At 53.3% G+C, this 19,840-nt stretch overlaps 1 protein-coding gene across 1 annotated transcript in view; it reads right to left on the bottom strand.

Annotated features, from left to right (window-relative positions):
- LOC135892976 (uncharacterized) overlaps positions 1–19,840 on the bottom strand; it is a gene marked incomplete at its 5' end in the record, with an annotated part of 270,703 nt that overhangs the window by 90,569 nt on the left and 160,294 nt on the right. Inside the window, 3 exon segments of the mRNA XM_065420759.1 lie at positions 7,012–7,341; positions 17,555–17,869; positions 19,473–19,481. Of these exon segments, the coding sequence (XP_065276831.1) occupies positions 7,012–7,341; positions 17,555–17,869; positions 19,473–19,481 (654 nt within the window).

The following is a 19,840-nucleotide window of genomic DNA, read 5'->3' as shown; positions in this document are numbered from 1 at the left end:
TCCCATCCACCTCCAGGGGAACAAGGCACTCACTCCGCAGGGACCGCCCCGCGTCCACCCTGTAAACGGAGAACCCGGTGTCCGGAGCATCCAGCCCCCAAGAGGAGCTGGCCTGGGGTACTCCTCCCTCCTGAGCCGTTGGGAAGCTGTCAGCCCCCCTTGCCTGGGTCGTCTTCCTCTCGTCCGGCTGGGTCTCTATCAAGTTGACCCTCTGTGGGTTCGGTCTGCTCAGTCTGTCCCTGAGCTTGGGGCACTGGGTCCGTATGTGGCCTCTCTGGCCACAGTGATAGCAGCCCATGTCCCGTGGGTCCCCTCGAGCGGGTTGGATGGACCTGACGCTGGATGTTCCCCTTTGGTGGGGGTTCTCCATATTTCCCCGCTGGGAGGTCCCCTCGTGACTCTCTCGCTGCGTTGTGGCGGGCCTGTTCCTTTGGGACTCCTCCCTGTCATCCCCTGCCCGACTGTTCACAAACTCGTTGGCCAGCTGGCCTGCGTGCTACGGGTTCTCTGGTTTTTGGTCCATCAACCATCGCCTCAGGTCAGATGGGCACTGTTCATACAGGTGCTCCAGTACAAATAGGTCAAGCAGGTCTTCTTTAGTTTGGGCCCCAGCTGTCCACTTGCGGGCATACACCTGCGTCCGGCTGGCTAGTTGTAGGTATGTAACCTCACGGGTTTTACGCTGACTCCAGAACCTTTTCTGGTACATCTCAGGAGTCAGCCCAAACTCGCGGAGCAGGGCTTTTTTGAACAGTTCGTAGTCCCCTGTCTCCGCCCCTTTCAGTCAGCTATACACCTCCCTGGCTGTGGAGTCCAGTGAGGGAATGGGAAACTGGAGCCTGTCTGCAGAGTCAACCTGGAGCAGCTCTCAGGTATTCTCAAGGGCCGTCAGGAAGGTGTCCATGTCCTCCCCCTCCTTACGCTGGGCCAGGAAGCACTTATCAAAGCTCTTTGCAGTCTTGGGTCCCCCCTCACTCACCGCAGCTGGGGCCCCACTGCTCCTCAGCCTGGCCAGTTCCAGCTCATGCTGACGCTGTTTCTCCTTCTCCTCCTGCTGCTTTTCATGTTCTTCCTGCTCATGCTGACGCTGTTTCTCCTCATGCTGATGCTGTTTCTCCTTCTCCTCCCACTCCTGCTTCAGTTCTTGCTTCCTTAACTCAAGCTCTTCCCGTCTCATCTCCCATTCATATTCCAACCGCTTCCGTTCCAGGGACGGGGAGCTCCGCCGGGACGATCCCCTGCTGGCCGCCGGGGTCAGGGTGCCCTCGGTATTCACTGGGATTACCCCAAACCCTCCCCTAGGCATAGGTAGGCAGGGTCTCGGGATATCCTCGGCAGCAGTCTGACCCCTCCCAGCCATGTCAGGCCCCGGGGCCCATGCTGCTTCTGCCGGGCGGCTTCCCTCAGGGACAGGGCTTGGTTCATCCAAGTGATCCTTCTCCTCCAGCTGGGCAATTAGCTGTTCTTTGGTGGACCTCCCAATGCGCAACCCCCTCTGCCTGCACAGCTCCACCAGGTTGCTCTTAAGGCATTTAGCATACATCCTCCTGCTGGCCACTCGCCGGCCTGTGCTCTCTGCTTTCCACCATTCCAGGGAGACCCCTAGTGTGCCAGCCCTTCTTCAGGTCATCACCTCTCTGCCAGGGTCGAGCTCCAGACTCCTCTGACCCTGGGACCGCTCACTGTGATCCCCCGGGGAACCCTGTTACTGCAAAAGTCCTTCTCACTGGTCACACACTCCCAGGGGTTAATCACCCCCTGAAACCATCTCTCTCCGACTCTTCAGCCCACCTGGTCCCCGTCAATCCCCCTTCATTTTACTGCTCCCCAGTCACTTACTGCAGGAAGCGCCGTCCATGGGGTGCAGTAGATCCCACGGCTGCCATCAGTTGTCATGGAGTGTGGGGGGACATGAGGCCCTGCACCCCCGGCTTCCTGTGATTCACCGTGACTCTCAGCCAGCCAGTAAAGCAGAAGGTTTATTTAGATGACAGGAACACAGTCCAAGACAGGTCTTGCAGGCACAGACAACAGGACCCCCTCAGTTAGGTCCATCTTGGGGTCCCAGGTGCCCCTTGGGGGGTCAGAGCCCCGTCTGCCTCCCAGCCATTCCATCAGCCAGCTCCTGCCACTCCCAGCGTCCCCTCCCCCAGCCTTTGTTCAGTCTCCCGGGCAAAGGTGTCACCTGGCCTTTAACCCCTTCCTGGGTTCTCACGTTACATACTCAGGTATTCTCCCTCAAGGCCAGTCTCCCATCCGCCCAATGCAGACCATCCTAGCCACACTCCCCTGCCTTCCCAGCCAACACTCCCCACTCAGCATTCAAAGACCACATTAAGAACAGCCCCAGTTCATCACACGGGGCGCCCTGCCTTGCAGCACTGTGGTTGGGGTTCAGGGCTCTTACCCAGGAAGTTCCCAGCGGCTCTGTCCCGCCGCATCCTCCAGCAGAGCAGGATCCCACAGATCAGCACCACAAGGGCACCCAGGCCGAGGAGCACAAAGCAGAGTAGCCCAGGGCCTGGGGAGAGAGCCAGGCAATGAGCTGTGCCCCATCTCTGCCCCACAGCCCCTGAGACTGACTCCCTCCGCATCCACAGGCCCCTGCCAAGGCTGACTCCTCCCCTGCCCCATAACCTCCATGGGTGACCATACATCCCATTTTGGCCACGACAGTCCCTTTTTTAAGCCCTGTCCCAGCCGTCCTGAATTTTTTGGCAAGTGTGGGCATTTGTCAAAAAGTGGGGTGCAGAGGAACATTGGAGGGGCAGGTGGCAATGCCAGCTCTGTGCAGGGGGAGAGGCAGGGATCAGAGGGGGGCAGGCAGGGCTTGGATGAGTAACAACACCACCCCAGCCTGGCATGAGGGGGCAGGCAGGACTCGGGTGAGGGGCTTGGACCAGCCCTGCACAGTGGGGGGAAGGAGGGCTTGGGCTAGCCCCATGCGGTGTTCCATTTTCCCTTTGGGAAATATGGTCACCCTACCCCCCAGTCACCCCCAGCCAGAGGCAGATTTAGGTTTCCTGGGGCCCTGGGCCAAAGCAAGTGGGGGCCCCTCCCTACCTCTTCCACCTGCAACCCTGCCCAGGGACCCATCCCGTTCTGCCTCTTCCCCGGAAGCCCTGCCCTTGTTCCACCCAGAGTCCTGATCCATTCCACCCCTGCACTGCAGCCCCACAATCCATTTGCTCCTTTCTGTGCCCCCCACTGCAGTCCCAAGGCCAGAGAAGCTCTGTCCCCCCGCCACAGTCCCAGGGCTGCAGTGGGGAGTGAGTACTCCTCCAGTCCCGGGACCACAGCAGTTGCCAACTTTCTACTCGCATGAAACCAAGCACCCTTGCCCCGCCTCCTGCCCTGCTCCTCTTCTCAGGTCCTGCCCATGCCCCGCCCCTTCTCTGGGGCACCGCCCCCGCTCACTCATTCATTCAGCTGGCTCAGGGGGCTGGGGTGCTGCGGGGGGGGGGGTATGGGCTCTTGCTGGGGGTGCAGACTGATGTGCAGCCGGGCATGAGGGATTTAGGGTGCAGGTGGGGGCTCTGGGCTGGGGCAAGGGGTTGGGGTGTGGGAAGGGGTGAGGGCTCCAGCTGGGGCTGTGAGCTCTGAGGTGGGGCTGCAGATGAGGGGTTTTGGGTGCAGGAGGGGGCTCTGCGCTTGGGCTCAGGGGTTCAGAGGGTGGGAGAGGGCTCTGGGTGGGGGCAGGGGGTTGGGGTACGGGGGATGTGAGGGCTCTGGCTGGGGGTGCAGGTTCTGGGGTGAGGCTGGGGATGACAGGTTTGGGGTGTAGGAGGTTTCTCTGGGCTGGGACCAAGGGGTTTGGAGGGCAGGAGGGGGATCAGGGCAGGGAGTTGGGGCATGGTGGGTGAGATGAGGGCTCTGGTTGGGGTGTGCGCTCTGGGGTGGAGCTGGGGATGAGAGGGTTGGGGTGTAGGAGGGTGCTCTAGGCTGGAATCGAGGGGTTTGGAGGGCAGGAGGGGGATCAGGGCTGGGGCTGGGGCAGGGGGTTGGGGCCTCGGAGGGGGTCAGGGTGCAGGCTCCAGGTGGCACTTTCCTCAAGCTGCTCCCAGAAGCAGCGGCATGTCCCCCCTCCAGCTCCTACACAGAGGTGTAGCCAGGAGGCTCTGCATGCTGCCCGCCCCACTGGCACCGCTCCCACAGCTCCAATTGCCTGTGGTTCCTGGACAATGGGAGCTGCGGAGGCGGTGCTTGGGGCAGGGGTAGCGTGTGGAGCCCCCTGGCTGCCCTACGTGTAGGAGCTGGAGAGGGGACATGCCAGCTGCTTCCTGGGAGCCGCAGAGAGCCTGCCAGCCCAGCTGCATGGCAATGCCAACCGGACAGTCAATGGCCCGGTCAGCAGTGCTGACCGTAGCCACCAGGATCCCTTTTGGACCAGATGTTCCAATCAAAAACTGAGCACCTGGTAAACGAAGCTGGGGCTTCCCCTATCCTGCCCGTCTGCCCGGTGCTTCTGCCAGGGATTGAATTCACCTGGAGCTTCTGCTAGGGCTCTGGCCTTCTGTTGCCCTACAGAGGATTTCTGCTGGGGGTGGTGCCCCCATTTTTCCAGGCCCGCAAATGGCTGGGGCCGCTGGGTGTGGGACCCAGAAAGCCCATTGTATAATCCACCACTGGCCATGGCTGACTCCCTCCCCTGCCCCACAGCCCCTATGGGGCCAATTCTGGCCCCCACTCCACAGCCCACCCTGCAGCCACCTCCCTGCCCCGTCCCACAGCCCCATGCAGAGCTGAGTCCATCACCCTCAGCACCTTGGCCGCTGACCCTGTCCCCCTGCCACAGGCCCCGAGGAGGAGCACGGCATGTGGAGCTGTGCAGGGCCCTGCGCTGGGGGTGGCTCATAGGTCCCAGCTCAGACTCCAGCCTGAACACAGGTCATGAATTTGGGGATGGAGGAAGCTCTGACTACTGCCCCCAGGGACCATTCCCAGCCCAAGGAGTGTGTGTGTGGGGGGTTAGAGAGAGGGTTGGGGGCACCAGCTCCCAGAGGCCCCTCCCCAGCTGCTCCCACAAGCACTACACCCCAGACTCCTCCCCCAGGCCCCACAGGCTCTCTGCCCCCCAGATCTGTGCTCTGGGTCTGCCTGCAGGAGTAGCAGCCTCCAGCACCAGAGCCAGGGCTGGCAGGAGAGGGAGCCTCATCGCGAAGGAGGCTGCTCAGAGACCCAGGAGTGGTGCCCCAGGCTGAGCAGGGCTGTGGGAACCGCTGGGACAGCCAGTAACCTCAGTGTGGTGGGCAGAAGCCCATGCGCTGCCCCCCTGGAGACCGGCCTCCCCCTGGAATGGCCAGGGTGTCACCCCCGCCCACCCCGTGTCTGCAGGAACATGGGCATGGCTACGGCGCTGGGCACTCACCGGCCTGCCCGGCACACACCACGCTGGCCTCAGAGCCACGGCCACACAGCCCAGGACCCAGCCGCCTCAGCTGGCACTCGCTGATGAGAGACTCCTGGCCCGAGCAGCTCAAGCCCTCCAGCCAGACGTCGCTGGTCCCATGGCCGAACTGAGCAACCCCCGGGGCTGACAGCGCCGTGCCGCAGCCCAGCTGCTTGCACACCACCCCGGCCTCCAGCAGGCCCCAGCCGGCGTCACACACGGCACCCCAGGTGTCGTTAATCAGCACCTCCACTCGCCCGGAGCAGGGGCTTGGGCCACTCGTCAACTGCAGCCTCAGCTGGCCCTGATCTGAAACACAAAGCACAGGGCATGAGAGGCTGTTCCTAGCTGCCAGGTGCCCGGATACACAGCACCGCACGTGGAAGAATGGGGGGTTCTGCACAGAGCAAAGAGGAGCCATTTCTATATCAACCCACCCGTGTGTGTGCACGCGCACTCACAAACACACACTGCACCCCCCTAAACACAATGCCACACAAGCAGACACACACACACACAATCCCATGCACAACCCCCATATGTCCCTGTGCACACCCACACATTGCCTGAAACACACACATTGCCACATGCACACGCACTGCCGCACATGTATGCAAATATTCATAGACTGACACGTGCACACCCCTTCACACACACACCTGCACAAACACTGCCAATCATAAATATAAAGGAAAGAGTAGGGGGTAAGGGGTTAAGAAGCTTAAATAACCTTGTTGGCACCTGACCAGAAGGACCAATAAGGAAAGAAGATACTTTCAAATGGGGTATGTGTGTTTGTGCTCTCTTTGTTTGTTCCCTCTCTAGATGGACAGAGAGACCAGGCAGGTACAACCTCTCCTGAAAACCTACCTGAAATGAACCATGTAACATTACAAAAATTGTAAGTAAGGCAAGGAGATGTGTTAGGTTATCTGTTGTTTTAGCTTGTGAATTTTCCCTATGCTAAGAGGTAATTTTATTTCTGTTTTTTGTAACTGTGAAGCTGAGTCCTGTGGGGAGTCCTCTGTGTTTTAAATCCTTTTATTACCCTGTACAGTTACCTTCCATCCCGATTTTGCAGGTGTGATTCATTTACATTTTTTTTATAATAAAGTTCTTCTTTTAAGAACCTGATTGATTTTAGTGTCCTAAAGATAAAGGGTCTGGTCTGTACTTACATTAAATGCAAGTATTTGGTATATTACTCTCAAGCCTCCCCAGGAAAGGGGGTGAAGGGGTTTGGGGGGATATTTTGGGGGAATAGGGATTCCAAGTGACCCGTCCCTGAATTTTTGGTTAAATCACTTGGTGGTGGCAGCAATACCATCCAAGGACAAGGAAAGGAATTTGTGCCTTGGGGAATTTTTTAACCTAAGCTGGTAGAATATAATCTTAGGGGGTCTTTCATGTGGGTCCTCACATCTGTAGCCCAAAGTTCAGAGTAGGGAGGGAACCCTGACATTGCCACAAACAGGTACAGAGACAATCACACACAAAACCTGAAACGCACACACACACACACACACACCACCACACCTAGGCTGACTTCCAGGGGTTAGCACCCTCTGCAGATCCCCCACCCCACTTCCAGCAACAGAGGCTCCTACCGCACTGGGTGTTACCTGAGCACACAACACTGGCATCTTCTCCGGGGTTACAGCCATGCTCTCCCCAAGGCTTAGCCTTGCATTCGGTGAGGGCAGCTTCTGCCCCTGTGCACTGAACCTCATCCAGCCACACACGGTCAGATCCTTGTCCAAAGTGAGCCCCACGTGGCGCTGATAACGCCTTCCCACAGCCCAGCTGCCTGCACACGACTTCAGCCTCGGACAAGCCCCAGCTGTCATCACACACGGTTCCCCACAGCTGGTTGTGAAGCACCTCGACTCTCCCAGCGCAGCGACTTGGGCCGTTCACCAGTCGGAGCGGAGCCACTTCTGAGATGCCTGAGCCTGCAAACACCCAAGGGAATAAACACTCAGGGAAATTCCTGTGCATCTGTTCTCTAGTGACACAGGGAACGTAGCGCCTTGAGATACAGGACTGGCTGCAGAAGCAGACTCTGGAATTTGAAAGCAAGGAAACTGCCAACTGTTGCTTGTTTCTACCGTGTTCAGGGAAACAGGACTTTGTAAATAAACCAGATTGCACCAAAGAAACACTTGACTTATGTAAACAATTCCTCCTCTTCCCAGAAACATCCATCACGGCCCCACTATGGCTAATGCAACCATCAGGCAACACTCCTCATTTAGGAAGAGCAGAGTGGGCATACGGCAGTGGGGGTGGCGCCCTGACTTGCTTTACAATTAGTGAGCACTCAGCAGTGCTGGACATGGAAAGTGTAGGGAACACTGTTCCCATTGAGACATGCAATAGGGCAGGGTTGCCAACTGACTAATCGCACAAGACCGAACTGCCGTGAAACAATTCCGAAAGCAGATGTTTTAGAAAAACATCCAATCTTGATTCCAAAATTGCCAACAAGGGAGAATCCACCACACCGCTTGGAAAATTGTTCCAATGCCTAATTACTCTCACCGTTACAAATGTACGCCTTATTGAGGGTCTGAATGTGTACAGCTTCAACTTCCAGCCAGTGGATCGTACTGTACCCTACTCAGCTGGACAGTTTGTTTCCTACATAGGTACTTATAGACTGTGATCAAGTCACTTGTGACGGGGTGAAGGAACCCCGTCCAGTGTGGGGTGAGTGCATCCTATCCTCTGAGCCGCCCTCTGCCTCAGGGTGGTGAGGCCAAATGGCTAGAGTCGATATAATTGCCTTTGCCTCCAGGACTGTACAGCCTAGTGGTCAGAGTCAATTTGGCTGCCCTTGGGTAGAGAACCTAATGGTAAAGTTGTTATGGCTGCCCTCTCCCTCAGGGCTGTGTGGCCCAACGGCCAGAGTCAGCAGAGTTGCTCCTATCCACAAGGGGGTAAGGCTTTGCAGCCAGAGCCAATGGGCCACCACCTGAGGGGAAGGGGTGACTGGAGTAGGGGGACTTGGGCCCACTATGCTCCACTGGGTCCCAGCCCAGGGCCCTAACAGTGGTGGGGCTCCAACCGAAACACGCCAACTTCCCATAGGAATATAGCTAGTCCCCCCCGGGCCACTTCCTACCAGGCTTCCCAGTGACTTGATGTTCAGCAGCAAGAACTGGCCAGGCCCCCTGCACCTGTACAGGTGAGAGACACACTGGAGGCTTAGGGCAGGTCGACACTATAAACTTGCATCAGCGCAGCTGCACCATAGCAGCTGCGCTGCTGTAGCACTTCTGATGAAGATGCTGTAAGCCAGGGGGGTTTAACCTTTTTTCATTTGTGGACCTTGAAATATTTCGAATGGAGGTGGGGAGCTATGTCCACGGGAGATGCTTTCCTGCTAACATAGCACTTTCTACAAGGGGAGTTGAGGTCGGTGTAACTACGTCACTCAAGGGTGCGGATTTTTCACAGCCCTGAGCAATGTAGTTATACCGAAGTAATTGTTTAGCGTATATCCTGGCCTTATCTCAGTGGCCTGAGGACAGCATTCCAGCAGGTGGAGGAGAAGATGAGCCGGAAGGGAGCATGCCAGACACGAGATGCCAGGAGAGAGGAGAATGGAATGCCCGTGCAGGAAGGACAAAAGATGCAGCAGCGGCTACACAACTGGAAAAAGCATCCTGGAAAAAAATCCCAAACGTACTCCTTTTTGGAGGGGACTTTACATGGTCATTAAAAGCTGAACAACTTATCCTTGCTGATACCAAAAGCAAGAGCATGCAGCTTACCTCAGCAACTGCTATCTTCTACAGACAGTCTGTCCACTACAGATAGACCTCACCGAGAGGGCATGAACCCTGAACTCACTGATAATCTAGATCCAACTACGACTGATGTCTCCATGCGTGAATATAGGACTCAAGCACACAGAGTGACAAGGAAACCTGTGTGGATGGCAGAGTACCTGGTTGCCTAGGAGTTATTGTTTTAAATTCTCCTTTAACTGGCAGGGGGGAGGGGAAAGCTCTAGTGATCAGTGCAGACAGCACCAATACCAACCTATGGGGCTGATGCTGAATCTTTATCTAAGGGTATGTCTACACTACAGGATTAATTCGAATTTATATAATTCGAATTTAGGAAACCGATTTTGTAAAATCGAATGTATTCGGCCACACTAGGCACCATTAATTCGGTGGTTTGCGTCCAAGCTACCATAGTAGCATCGATTTCCAGAGCGTTGCATTGTGGGTAGCTTTTACATAGCTATCCCATAGTTCCCGCAGTCTCCACCCCCCTTGGAATTCTGGGTTGAGACCCCAGTGCATGATGGGGCCAAAAACATTGTCGCAGGTAGTTCTGGGTACAGCCTCCCCCTCCCTCCCTGAAAGCAACGGCAGACAACCATTTCGCGCCTTTTTTCCTGAGTGAACTCTGCAGACTCCATTCTGCATCAAGCATGGATCCCGTTGTGCTCCAGAACGCAGTCTTGAACATTATAAACACCTCGCGCTTTCTCGTGGAGTTTATGCTTACACAGGACCAGAAAAAAGAGGCGAGGAGGAGGAGGAGGCGGCGATTGCAGCGCAGCGACCAGCGTGATGAGGACATGGACACGGACACAGAATTCTCTGAGACCGCGGGCCCCGGTGCTTTGGAGATTATGATGTTAATGGGCCAGGTTATAGGCTTTGAACGCCGATTCTGGGCCCGGGAAACAAGCACAGACTGGTGGGACCGCATAGTGTTGCAGGTGTGGGACGATTCCCAGTGGCTGAGAAACTTTCGCATGCGTAAGGGCACTTTCATGGAACTTTGTGACTTGCTTTCCCCTGCCCTGAAGCGCCAGAATACCAAGATGAGAGCAGCCCTCACAGTTGAGAAGCGAGTGGCGATAGCCCTGTGGAAGCTTGCAACGCCAGACAGCTACCGGTCAGTCGGGAATCAATTTGGAGTGGGCAAATCTACTGTGGGGGCTGCTGTGATGCAAGTAGCCAAAGCAATCACGGAGGTGCTGCTACGAAAGGTAGTGACTCTGGGAAATGTGCAGGTCATAGTGGATGGCTTTGCTGCAATGGGATTCCCTAACTGTGGTGGGGCGATAGATGGAACCCATATTCCTATCTTGGCACCGGAGCACCAGGGTACCCAGTACATAAACCGCAAGGGGTACTTCTCAATGGTGCTGCAAGCACTTGTGGATCACAAGGGACGTTTCACCAACATCCATGTGGGCTGGCCGGGAAGGGTTCATGACGCTCGCGTCTTCAGGAACACCAATCTGTTTAAACGGCTGCAGCAAGGGACTTACTTTCCGGACCAGAAAATAACCGTGGGGGATGTTGAAATGCCAATTGTTATTCTTGGGGACCCAGCCTACCCCTTAATGCCATGGCTCATGAAGCCATACACAGGCAGCCTGGACAGGAGTCAGGAGTTGTTCAACTACAGGCTGAGCAAGTGCAGAATGGTGGTAGAATGTGCATTTGGCCGTTTAAAAGGTCGCTGGCGATCCTTATTGACTCGCTCAGACCTCAGCCAAACCAATATCCCCATTGTTATTACTGCTTGCTGTGTGCTTCACAATCTCTGTGAGAGCAAGGGGGAGACCTTTATGGCAGGGTGGGAGGCTGAGGCAAATCGCCTGGCTGCTGATTACTCGCAGCCAGACACCAGGGCGATTAGAAGAGCACACGATGAAGCGCTGCGCATTAGGGAAGCTTTGAAAACCAGTTTCATGACTGGCCAGGCTACAGTGTGAAATTTATGTTTGTTTATCCTTCCTGAAAACCCGCCCCCTTTATTGACTCATTCTCTGTAAGGAACCCACCCTCCCCCTTCCCCCAGCTTGCTTTCAAAGGAAATAAAGTCACCATTGTTTAAAAATCATTTATTCTTTATGAATTGATTAGAAAAAGAGGGAGAGAACCTGAGTGGGGTTTGGGAGGAGGATCAGCGGGAAGGAAAAGCCCAGTAAAAAAAGGTTAAGAAAATGGCAGCCTTTTGCTTGGGCTGTCCACTGGGGTGGAATGGGAGGGTGTACGGAGCCTCCCCCCCCCGTGTTCTTACACATCTGGGTGTGGAGGCTATGGAAAATGGTGAGGAGGTAGGGGGGTTATACAGGGGCTGTAGCGGCACAGAACCTGAGTGGGGTTTGGGAGGAGGATCTGCGGGAAGGAAAAGCCCAGTAAAAAAAGGTTAAAAAAATGGCAGCCTTTTGCTTGGGCTGTCCACTGGGGTGGAATGGGAGGGTGTATGGAGCCTCCCCCCCCGTGTTCTTACACGTCTGGGTGTGGAGGCTATGGAACATGGTGAGGAGGTAGGGGGGTTATACAGGGGCTGTAGCGGCACTCGGTTCTCCAGCAGCCGTTCCTGAAGCTCCACCAGACGCCGGAGCATGTCTGTTTGCTCACGCAGCAGCCCCAGCGTTGCTTCCCGACTCCTCTGATCTTCCTGCCGCCACCTCTCATCTCGAGCGTCTCTCCTCTCCTCACGTTGGTCCCTTCTGTCCTCACGTTGGTCCCTCATGTCCTCACGTTGGTCCCTCCTGTCCTCACGGTCACTGGCTTCTTTCCTATACTTGCAAACCGTCTCCTTCCACTCATTCAGATGAGCTCTTTCATTCCTGGTGGATTGCATGATTTCGGAAAACATCTCTTCTCTCGTTTTTTTTTTACGACGCCTTATCTGGGATAGCCTTCGGGAAGGAGGAGGGAGGCTTGAAACATTTGCACCTGCTGGAGGGAGTGAAAAAAGGAGAGAATTTTTTTAAAAGATACATTTTTCAGAACAATGCTTATACTCTTTCACGGTGTATACTATTCACATTACATAGCACATGTGATTTCTGTGCAAGGTCGCATTTTGCCTCTTAATATTGAGTGCCTGTGGCTTTGCTGCTAGAGATCACAGACGCAGGTCGGGGCAACAGAATTCACCTTGCATGCTGCCATGGTAAGCCACTGTCTTTAGGCTTCTGCGCCCTGCTTTCCCACATACCAAGCAAAGCCCGTTGTGCTGCAGTTTTCCTGTTAGCTTGTTTTCTGCTGCTGAAGGTTAACACCCCCCCCCCATCCAATTCTCTGGGATGAGTGCTTTATCCCTCCCCCCACCGCGTGGCTGGTATCAGGGAAGATCCCTGCAGGAACCAAACTAACACCCCCCCCCCCCCACCCGCCATGAATTCTCTGGGATGAGTGCTTTATCCCTCCCCCCACCGCGTGGCTGGTATCAGGGAAGATCCCTGCAGGAACCAAACTAACACCCCCCCCCCCCACCCGCCATGAATTCTCTGGGATGAGTGCTTTATCCCTCCCCCCACCGCGTGGCTGGTATCAGGGAAGATCCCTGCAGGAACCAAACTAACACCCCCCCCCCCCACCCGCCATGAATTCTCTGGGATGAGTGCTTTATCCCTCCCCCCACCGCGTGGCTGGTATCAGGGAAGATCCCTGCAGGAACCAAACTAACACCCCCCCCCCCACCCGCCATGAATTCTCTGGGATGAGTGCTTTATCCCTCCCCCCACCGCGTGGCTGGTATCAGGGAAGATCCCTGCTAGCAAAACGCGAAAAACTCTGGGCCAATCCTCCCCCCCCCTTGCACTTGGCTAAATGCAGGGAAGGATTTCTTTTCAGCCACAGGCAAACAGCCCAGTAGGAACGGCCACCTCAGTCCCCTTAATTAAATTCCCTTATTTCAACCAGGTTACCCTAAGCGATATCACTCTCCTGAGGATTACACAGCAAGATAAAGAACGGATGTTGCTTGAATGCCAGCAAACACCGGGACCATACGCTGCCAGGCTCTGTCAGGCAATGATACCAGATTACTTGCTACTAGCATGGCGTGGTCAAGTGTCCTACCATGGAGGACGGAATAAGGCTGCACTGCCCAGAAACCTTGTGGCAAGGCTTTTGGAGTACCTCCAGGAGAGCTTCATGGAGATGTCCCTGGAGGATTTCCGCTCCATCCCCAGACATGTTAACAGACTTTTCCAGTAGCTGTACTGGCTGCGAATGCATCCCAAGTGCTCAGGGCAAATTAATCATTAAAAATGCTTGCTTTTAAACCATGTTTTATATTTTAAAAGGTAAACTCACCTGAGGTCCCTTCCATGGGGTCATGGTCTTGGGTGCTGGCTTGGGAGGCTTGGGAGGGTACTTCAGTCAGGGTGAGAAACAGTTCCTGGCTGTTGGGGAGAACGGAGAGCTGGGTGCTCTCTGCCAGCTCGTCCTCCTCCTCCTCCTCTTCCCCTTCCATGGAATCATCAGGTGTACCTGATGAGATTATCCCCAGCTCGGAATCCACAGTCAGAGGTGGGGTAGTGGTGGCGGCCCCCCCTAGAAATGCATTTAGCTCAGCGTAGAAGCGGCATGTCCGCGGCTCTGACCCGGAGCGACCGTTTGCCTCCTTTGCTTTTTGATAGGCTTGTCTGAGCTCCTTGACTTTCACGCGGCACTGATCTGTGTCCCTATTGTGGCCTCTCTCCATCATGCCCTTGGAAATTTTTTCATAAGTTTTGGCATTTCGTCTTTTCGAACGCAGTTCAGCTAGCACTGAATCCTCTCCCCATATAGAGATCAAATCCAGTACCTCCTGTACGGTCCATGCTGGTGCTCTTTTTCGATTATCAGCCTGCATGGTTACCTGTGCTGATGAGCTCTCTGTGGTCACCTGTGCTCTCCACGCTGTGCAAACAGGAAATGAAATTCAAATGTTCCCGGGGCTTTTCCTGTCCACCTGGCCAGTGCATGCGAGTTCAGATTGCTGGCCAGAGCGGTCACAATGGTGCACTGTGGGATAGCTCCTGGAGGCCAATAACATCGAATTGCGGCCACACTAACGCTAATTCGAATTGACAAATTCGATTTTGGCGCTACTCCGCTCGTCGGGGTGGAGTACAGAAATCGAATTAAAGGGCCCTTTAATTCGAATTAAATGGCTTCGTTGTGTGGACGGTTCCAGAGTTAATTCGAATTAAAGCCACTAAATCCGAATTAAAGGTGTAGTGTAGACCAGGCCTTAGTCTTAAGTTACAGAGAATGATGCAGAGAAGGAGCAAAGAAGCCTGGACACAGCCAGAGAATCGCTGATCATGTGACCTTCTGAAAAATGCTAATTGCTTTGAGGTCAGGGTGAGCTGAAAGAGACTTTGAACTGTGAGCAACAAAACTCTCTCCTTTTGTTTGATTTCTGCTGTATTCAGTGAGACGGGACTTTGTACATGTTTTGTAAATAACCAGGTTTGCGTTGCAGAAATCCAGCAATGTTAATAACTGTCTCCCTCCTCTTACTTGATATTCCCCCACTTATACATCGCAGGATCACGTTTGCCCACTTAGCTACAGAATCTTCAATCTCTCCTTTGAACAGAAACAATCCACTTGGACCTGAAAATTAGCTAAATGCTCAGATCAAAAGGGAGTAACTACAGTAAAAAGCAGTATTTGTAATATATTGGGAACAAACAGAAATCCTAGGAATGGCCTAGATCCTATGCATGGCAGGGACAGTAAAATTGTCAATAAGCATGCAGAAAAGGCAGACACGGGAGATCAACATTTCTGTTTTGCCTTTGGGAAGAAGCAGGACTACAGGTTTGGTTGATAAATATAACAGTATTTATGTACTATATGTGAGCATGATCTGAATGAGGCAAAGGACACTTGCCCAACATACTCTGGGTGGGTATTTCCTCATGGTCATATGCTTTCGAATGGTGGTTGTGGTGTTTTCCCAAATTAACACGGGTTCCTTTTCCCTTTTTATTAGACATTTTCTTTGCTATACGCAGAGTCAGTGCTTGCAAGTTGGCAAGTATTGCCTTTGCGAAGCACCTGGGGTGATGTTTAATTTTCCCCAATCACTGGGTGGGGGCTCGAGCCAGTTCTGTTTTGCTTTGTTTTGTATGATGTTTCTTCTGTTTTGTATGGACCCTGACCCTTGCTGCCAGCTCCACCTGCCAGAAGGTTACACATACTTAGACTCTGTAAGGAGTTTGACATTCTGATAAGAAACATTAACACTATACAGAACCAACATAGCCCAGATCAAATGGATTAAAAAGTGGCTAATGGACAGCTCTCAAAAATAATTGTAAATAATTTCCATAAACCCATGGTCATTTGCATTAATTACATTACCCCTCCTTTAATTCTTTATTGATCGACTCCCATATCAGTCGCTCCATTGTCTTGCCTGGGATTAATGTCAGGCTGACAGGCCTGTAATTAGCTGTAATTAGCTGAGTTATCCCCTTTACCCTTTTTAAAAATTGGCATATTAGCGTTCTTCCAGGCTGCTAGGACTTTCCTAGCGCTCCAAGACTTATTGAAAATCAACATTAATGGTCCAGCATGCTCCTTACACAGCTGTTTTAAAACCCTTGGATGCAAGTTACCTGGACCTGCTGATTTTAAACTATCTAACTTCCGTAGCTACTGTTTAACATCCTCCTGATACACTAGAGGAATGGACAGAGTGTTATCATCACCATATGGTGAGACTATATGATCTATTTTTCCCAAATACAATACTGAAATATTTATTGAACACTTCTGCTCTTTCTGCATTGTTATTGATATTTCTACCATTTCCATCTAAGCATGGACCAATATCATTGTCAGGATAATTTTGGATCTTAATATAATTTAAAATATCTTTCTTGTTGCCATTAACTTTCCTGGCCATAGATTTCTTATTGTGTCCCTTTGCTTCCCTTATCAATTTTCTAGAAACTAGAACAATCAAGCAGAGATGAAGAGCACTCACCACAGCCCACATACCCCTCTCTGCAGTAGAGGCACATAGCACAGTGGTGAGGCGCTGGGGTCAGCACTAACTAAGACAGGAAAGCATGCTCTATTCTGCTCCCCAACAGGCTCTCTGCAGCATCAACAGTGCAATGGATGGTGAGAGTTACCTGAGCACACAACACCGGCATCTTCAGCATAATTGTAGTTATGGTCTCCCCAAGGCCTAGCCCTGCATTTGAAGATGGCAGCTTCTGCCCCTGTGCAGTTAACATCATTCAGCCAGGGACGGTGAGATCCTTGTCCAAATCTAGCCCCATGTGGCAGTGATAACGGTGTCCCACAGCCTAGCACACAACTCCAGCATCATTTAAGTCCAAGCTGCCATCACACCCAGTTCTCAACTGCTGGTTATGAAACACCTCGACTCTCATAGCCCAGCGATTATGGCCATTCACTTGCAGGAGCAAAGATACTTCTGAGATGCCTGAGCCTTCAAACACCCAAGGGAATAAACACTCAGGGAGGTTCCTGTGCCTCTGATTGCTAGAGACGCTGGGGAACGTAGCACCTTCCACTTAGGGGTCTAAATCGGCTGCGCACACAGCGACTGCCTGTTCCGGGCTGAATCTCCACCACTGACATCCAACTCTCATGGTGGGCCCTGAGCTGTTCCTTGCAGCACAGGCCCTTAGCACCACACAGGACTATTGGGATCTGCACTGACTGTGAGGGTAGACCCCCAACGGGTTTCATAGAATCATAGAATCATAGAATATTAGGGTTGGAAGGGACCTCAGGAGGTCATCTAGTCCAATCCCCTGCTCAAAGTAGGACCAATTCCCAACTAAATCATCCCAGCCAGGGCTTTGTCAAGCCGGACCTTAAAAACCTCTAAGGAAGGAGATTCCACCACCTCCCTAGGTAACCCATTCCAGTGCTTCACCACCCTCCCAGTGAAAAAGTTTTTCCTAATATCCAACCTAAACCTCCCCAACTGCAATTTGAGACCATTACTCCTTGTTCTATCATCTGGTACCACTGAGAACAGTCTAGATCCATCCTCTTTGGAACCCCCTTTCAGGTAGTTGAAAGCAGCTATCAAATCCCCCCTCATTCTTCTCTTCTGTAGACTAAACAATCCCAGTTCCCTCAGCCTCTCCTCATAACTCATGTGCTCCAGCCCCCTAATCATTTTTGTTGCTCTCCGCTGGACTCTTTCCAATTTCTCCACATCCTTCTTGTAGTGTGGGGCCCAAAACTGGACACAGTACTCCAGATGAGGCCTCACCAATGTCGAATAGAGGGGAACGATCACGTCCCTCGATCTGTTACCTGCAGTACAGGCCCTTAGCACCGTGCTGTGCTGAAAGCTTCCCAACCCGAACCCTACATCACCTACAGTAACATCATGGAGGGTTACCTGAGCACACAACACCGGCATCTTCTCCGTGGGTACAGTTATTGTCTCCCCAAGGCCGAGCCCTGCATTCGGTGAGGGCAGCTTCTGTCCCTGTGCAGTTGACATTATCCAACCAGATATGGTCAGATCCTGGCCCAAAGTAGGCCGCAGCAGGGGCTAATAACGCTGTCCCACAGCCCAGCTGCCTGCACACCACTCCAGCATCAGTTATGTCCCAGTTGTCATCACACACGGTTCCCCACTTCTTGTTACAAAACACCTCGACTCTCCCAGCGCAGCGACTCGGGCCGTTCACCAGTCGGAGCTGAGCCACTTCTGAGATGCAAGCGTCTGCAAACACCCAAGGGAATAAACACTCAGGGAGGTTTTTGTGCATCTGATCTCTTGTGTTGCTGGGGAATGTAGCGCCTTCCACTGAAGGATATGACTGGTCTCTGCACACAACCACTGCCTGTCGAGGGCTCCCCACCACTGACAATGCTAATCACTTGGGCAATGTTGAAGTTTGTCCACCCCCCTACCAGCCAGCTGTCACCTAGCTAGGCTGTCACCTAATTAGGCAGACTAGATGGCAGTCTGACCTACTCCTCCCACCAAAGCACTTTAAAAGATCACCCCCAGCACTGGTGTCAGGAACCTCCTGTTGAACAGATTTACACTCTCACTCCTGGCACTGGTATTCGCTCCAGTGGGATACTGTGCAGTGCTGCAGGGCAGATGCAGGCATAAGCATCTCGGTGATTGGGGGCTGAATACAGCCACCCATGTTATTAGTCGTTGCCTTAGCCTGACATCAGCATTGAATTTGCATGTGTTGGCTCCATAGCTCCCTGAAAACGTCACCCAGAGTCCATCCCCCTTAGAACTGCCTGGAGCGCAGGGACGCCTGGCAGGAACCTGCTGCGCACCAGGCTGACAATGGTTCCGACCAGTGCAGAGGCAATGCACACTTCCTACAAGCAGATCGGCCCCCTCCTGAAGCAAACACCTGCCCCTGCGGTTCCTCCTGACTTGCCACAACTGACTTGGCAACATCGTTTTGTGGCAGCGATTGCTGCACTCGTGTCTAGTGCTGCCAGCCCAGTACCAGTCTCAGATGAATGATGGCAGAGCTGGACTGACAGTTGTGTCCTCACACAGGGGCAGCAACTCTGGGATAGAGAGACTGGCGTGCTGATGGATTTTCAGAAGCTCTCACTCGTATCTGCCCATTTACAATCTGGGACGCAGATCCTGGACTAGGCTTAATGGGCCCCTGACTGGACTGGCCAGAGGGACTGCTGCAATGCAGAAACATGTCTTAGCCTGACCTTCTCAGTGTGCCTGTGGGGCAGCAATACAGAGAGAGTCACACGTGGTGGAGCAGAGCCCTATTAGAAGACAGGACCTTGAGGATGCACAGTCAGATGGCTGAACAAGCTAGAGGTAAGCAAGGTGGGAATGAGCTCTCCCCTGACAGCTAGTGATGATCTGGGGAGGGGAAAATGCTTCAGGACCAGACTGTATTAACTTGAATACACCCACTCTGCCTAGGTATCCAGCAATCAGCAATGTTGACTGATGCTGGGGTACAATTCACTGTAGTACTTGAATGTAGGGATAGTGAAATGTTGTTGCCCTGATTGTCTGAATAAAGGGCAGCGAACTGTGCTTAGCCTGCCCTTACTGAGGGGGTCACCCACAACTGAAGTGAACTCACTAATCAGGGGGCTCAGACACCAGACCCTTATCAAGAGTGAGAGGGGGTGGAGATGGGTGTTCCTACTGAGAGGTGTGCGCTCTGTGTAAGAGGTCTAGGCATGGTTCAATCTGCCCTTCACCACTCTTCAAAGATAGAGCTAATTAAGACTCCATTAGGAGCCTTTTTGGTTTAAGTGATCAATAGAGCTGAAATTACCTGCCCAGCCTGCTTCAGCACTGAGGTTTCCTCAGTAAGAGCTGACTGTCACGGAGAGCTGGGTGGAGCCTCAGGAGAGCAACCTGCAGAGGTCGCAGTAGAGAGCCAGTAGCCCACTCGTTGCCCTAATGGGGGCAAGATGTTTGTATGGGACACAGTTGACGAGAGATGTAAAATGTAGAATACGACATTCCAGAAGTGTTGAAGTGAAGCTTGTCACCTGCGCCATGGCACTCCCTTTGGCTGAGCCAATAGGCACATAGAACAAAGCACAGCCGTGGAGACAGACTATATTCACTGTCTGGGCCCAGTGGGGACCTGAGAATTTACAAAGACAAAGGACCCTCAGCACAAGTCTCTGAAGAGAGACCTCCTCTGGGAAGAGACAA

The sequence above is a fragment of the Emys orbicularis genome, chromosome 21 (genome assembly GCF_028017835.1).
Source record: "Emys orbicularis isolate rEmyOrb1 chromosome 21, rEmyOrb1.hap1, whole genome shotgun sequence".
In the NCBI taxonomy this organism is placed as follows: domain Eukaryota; kingdom Metazoa; phylum Chordata; order Testudines; family Emydidae; genus Emys; species Emys orbicularis.
This window is presented reverse-complemented; position numbering and strand designations above follow the sequence as displayed.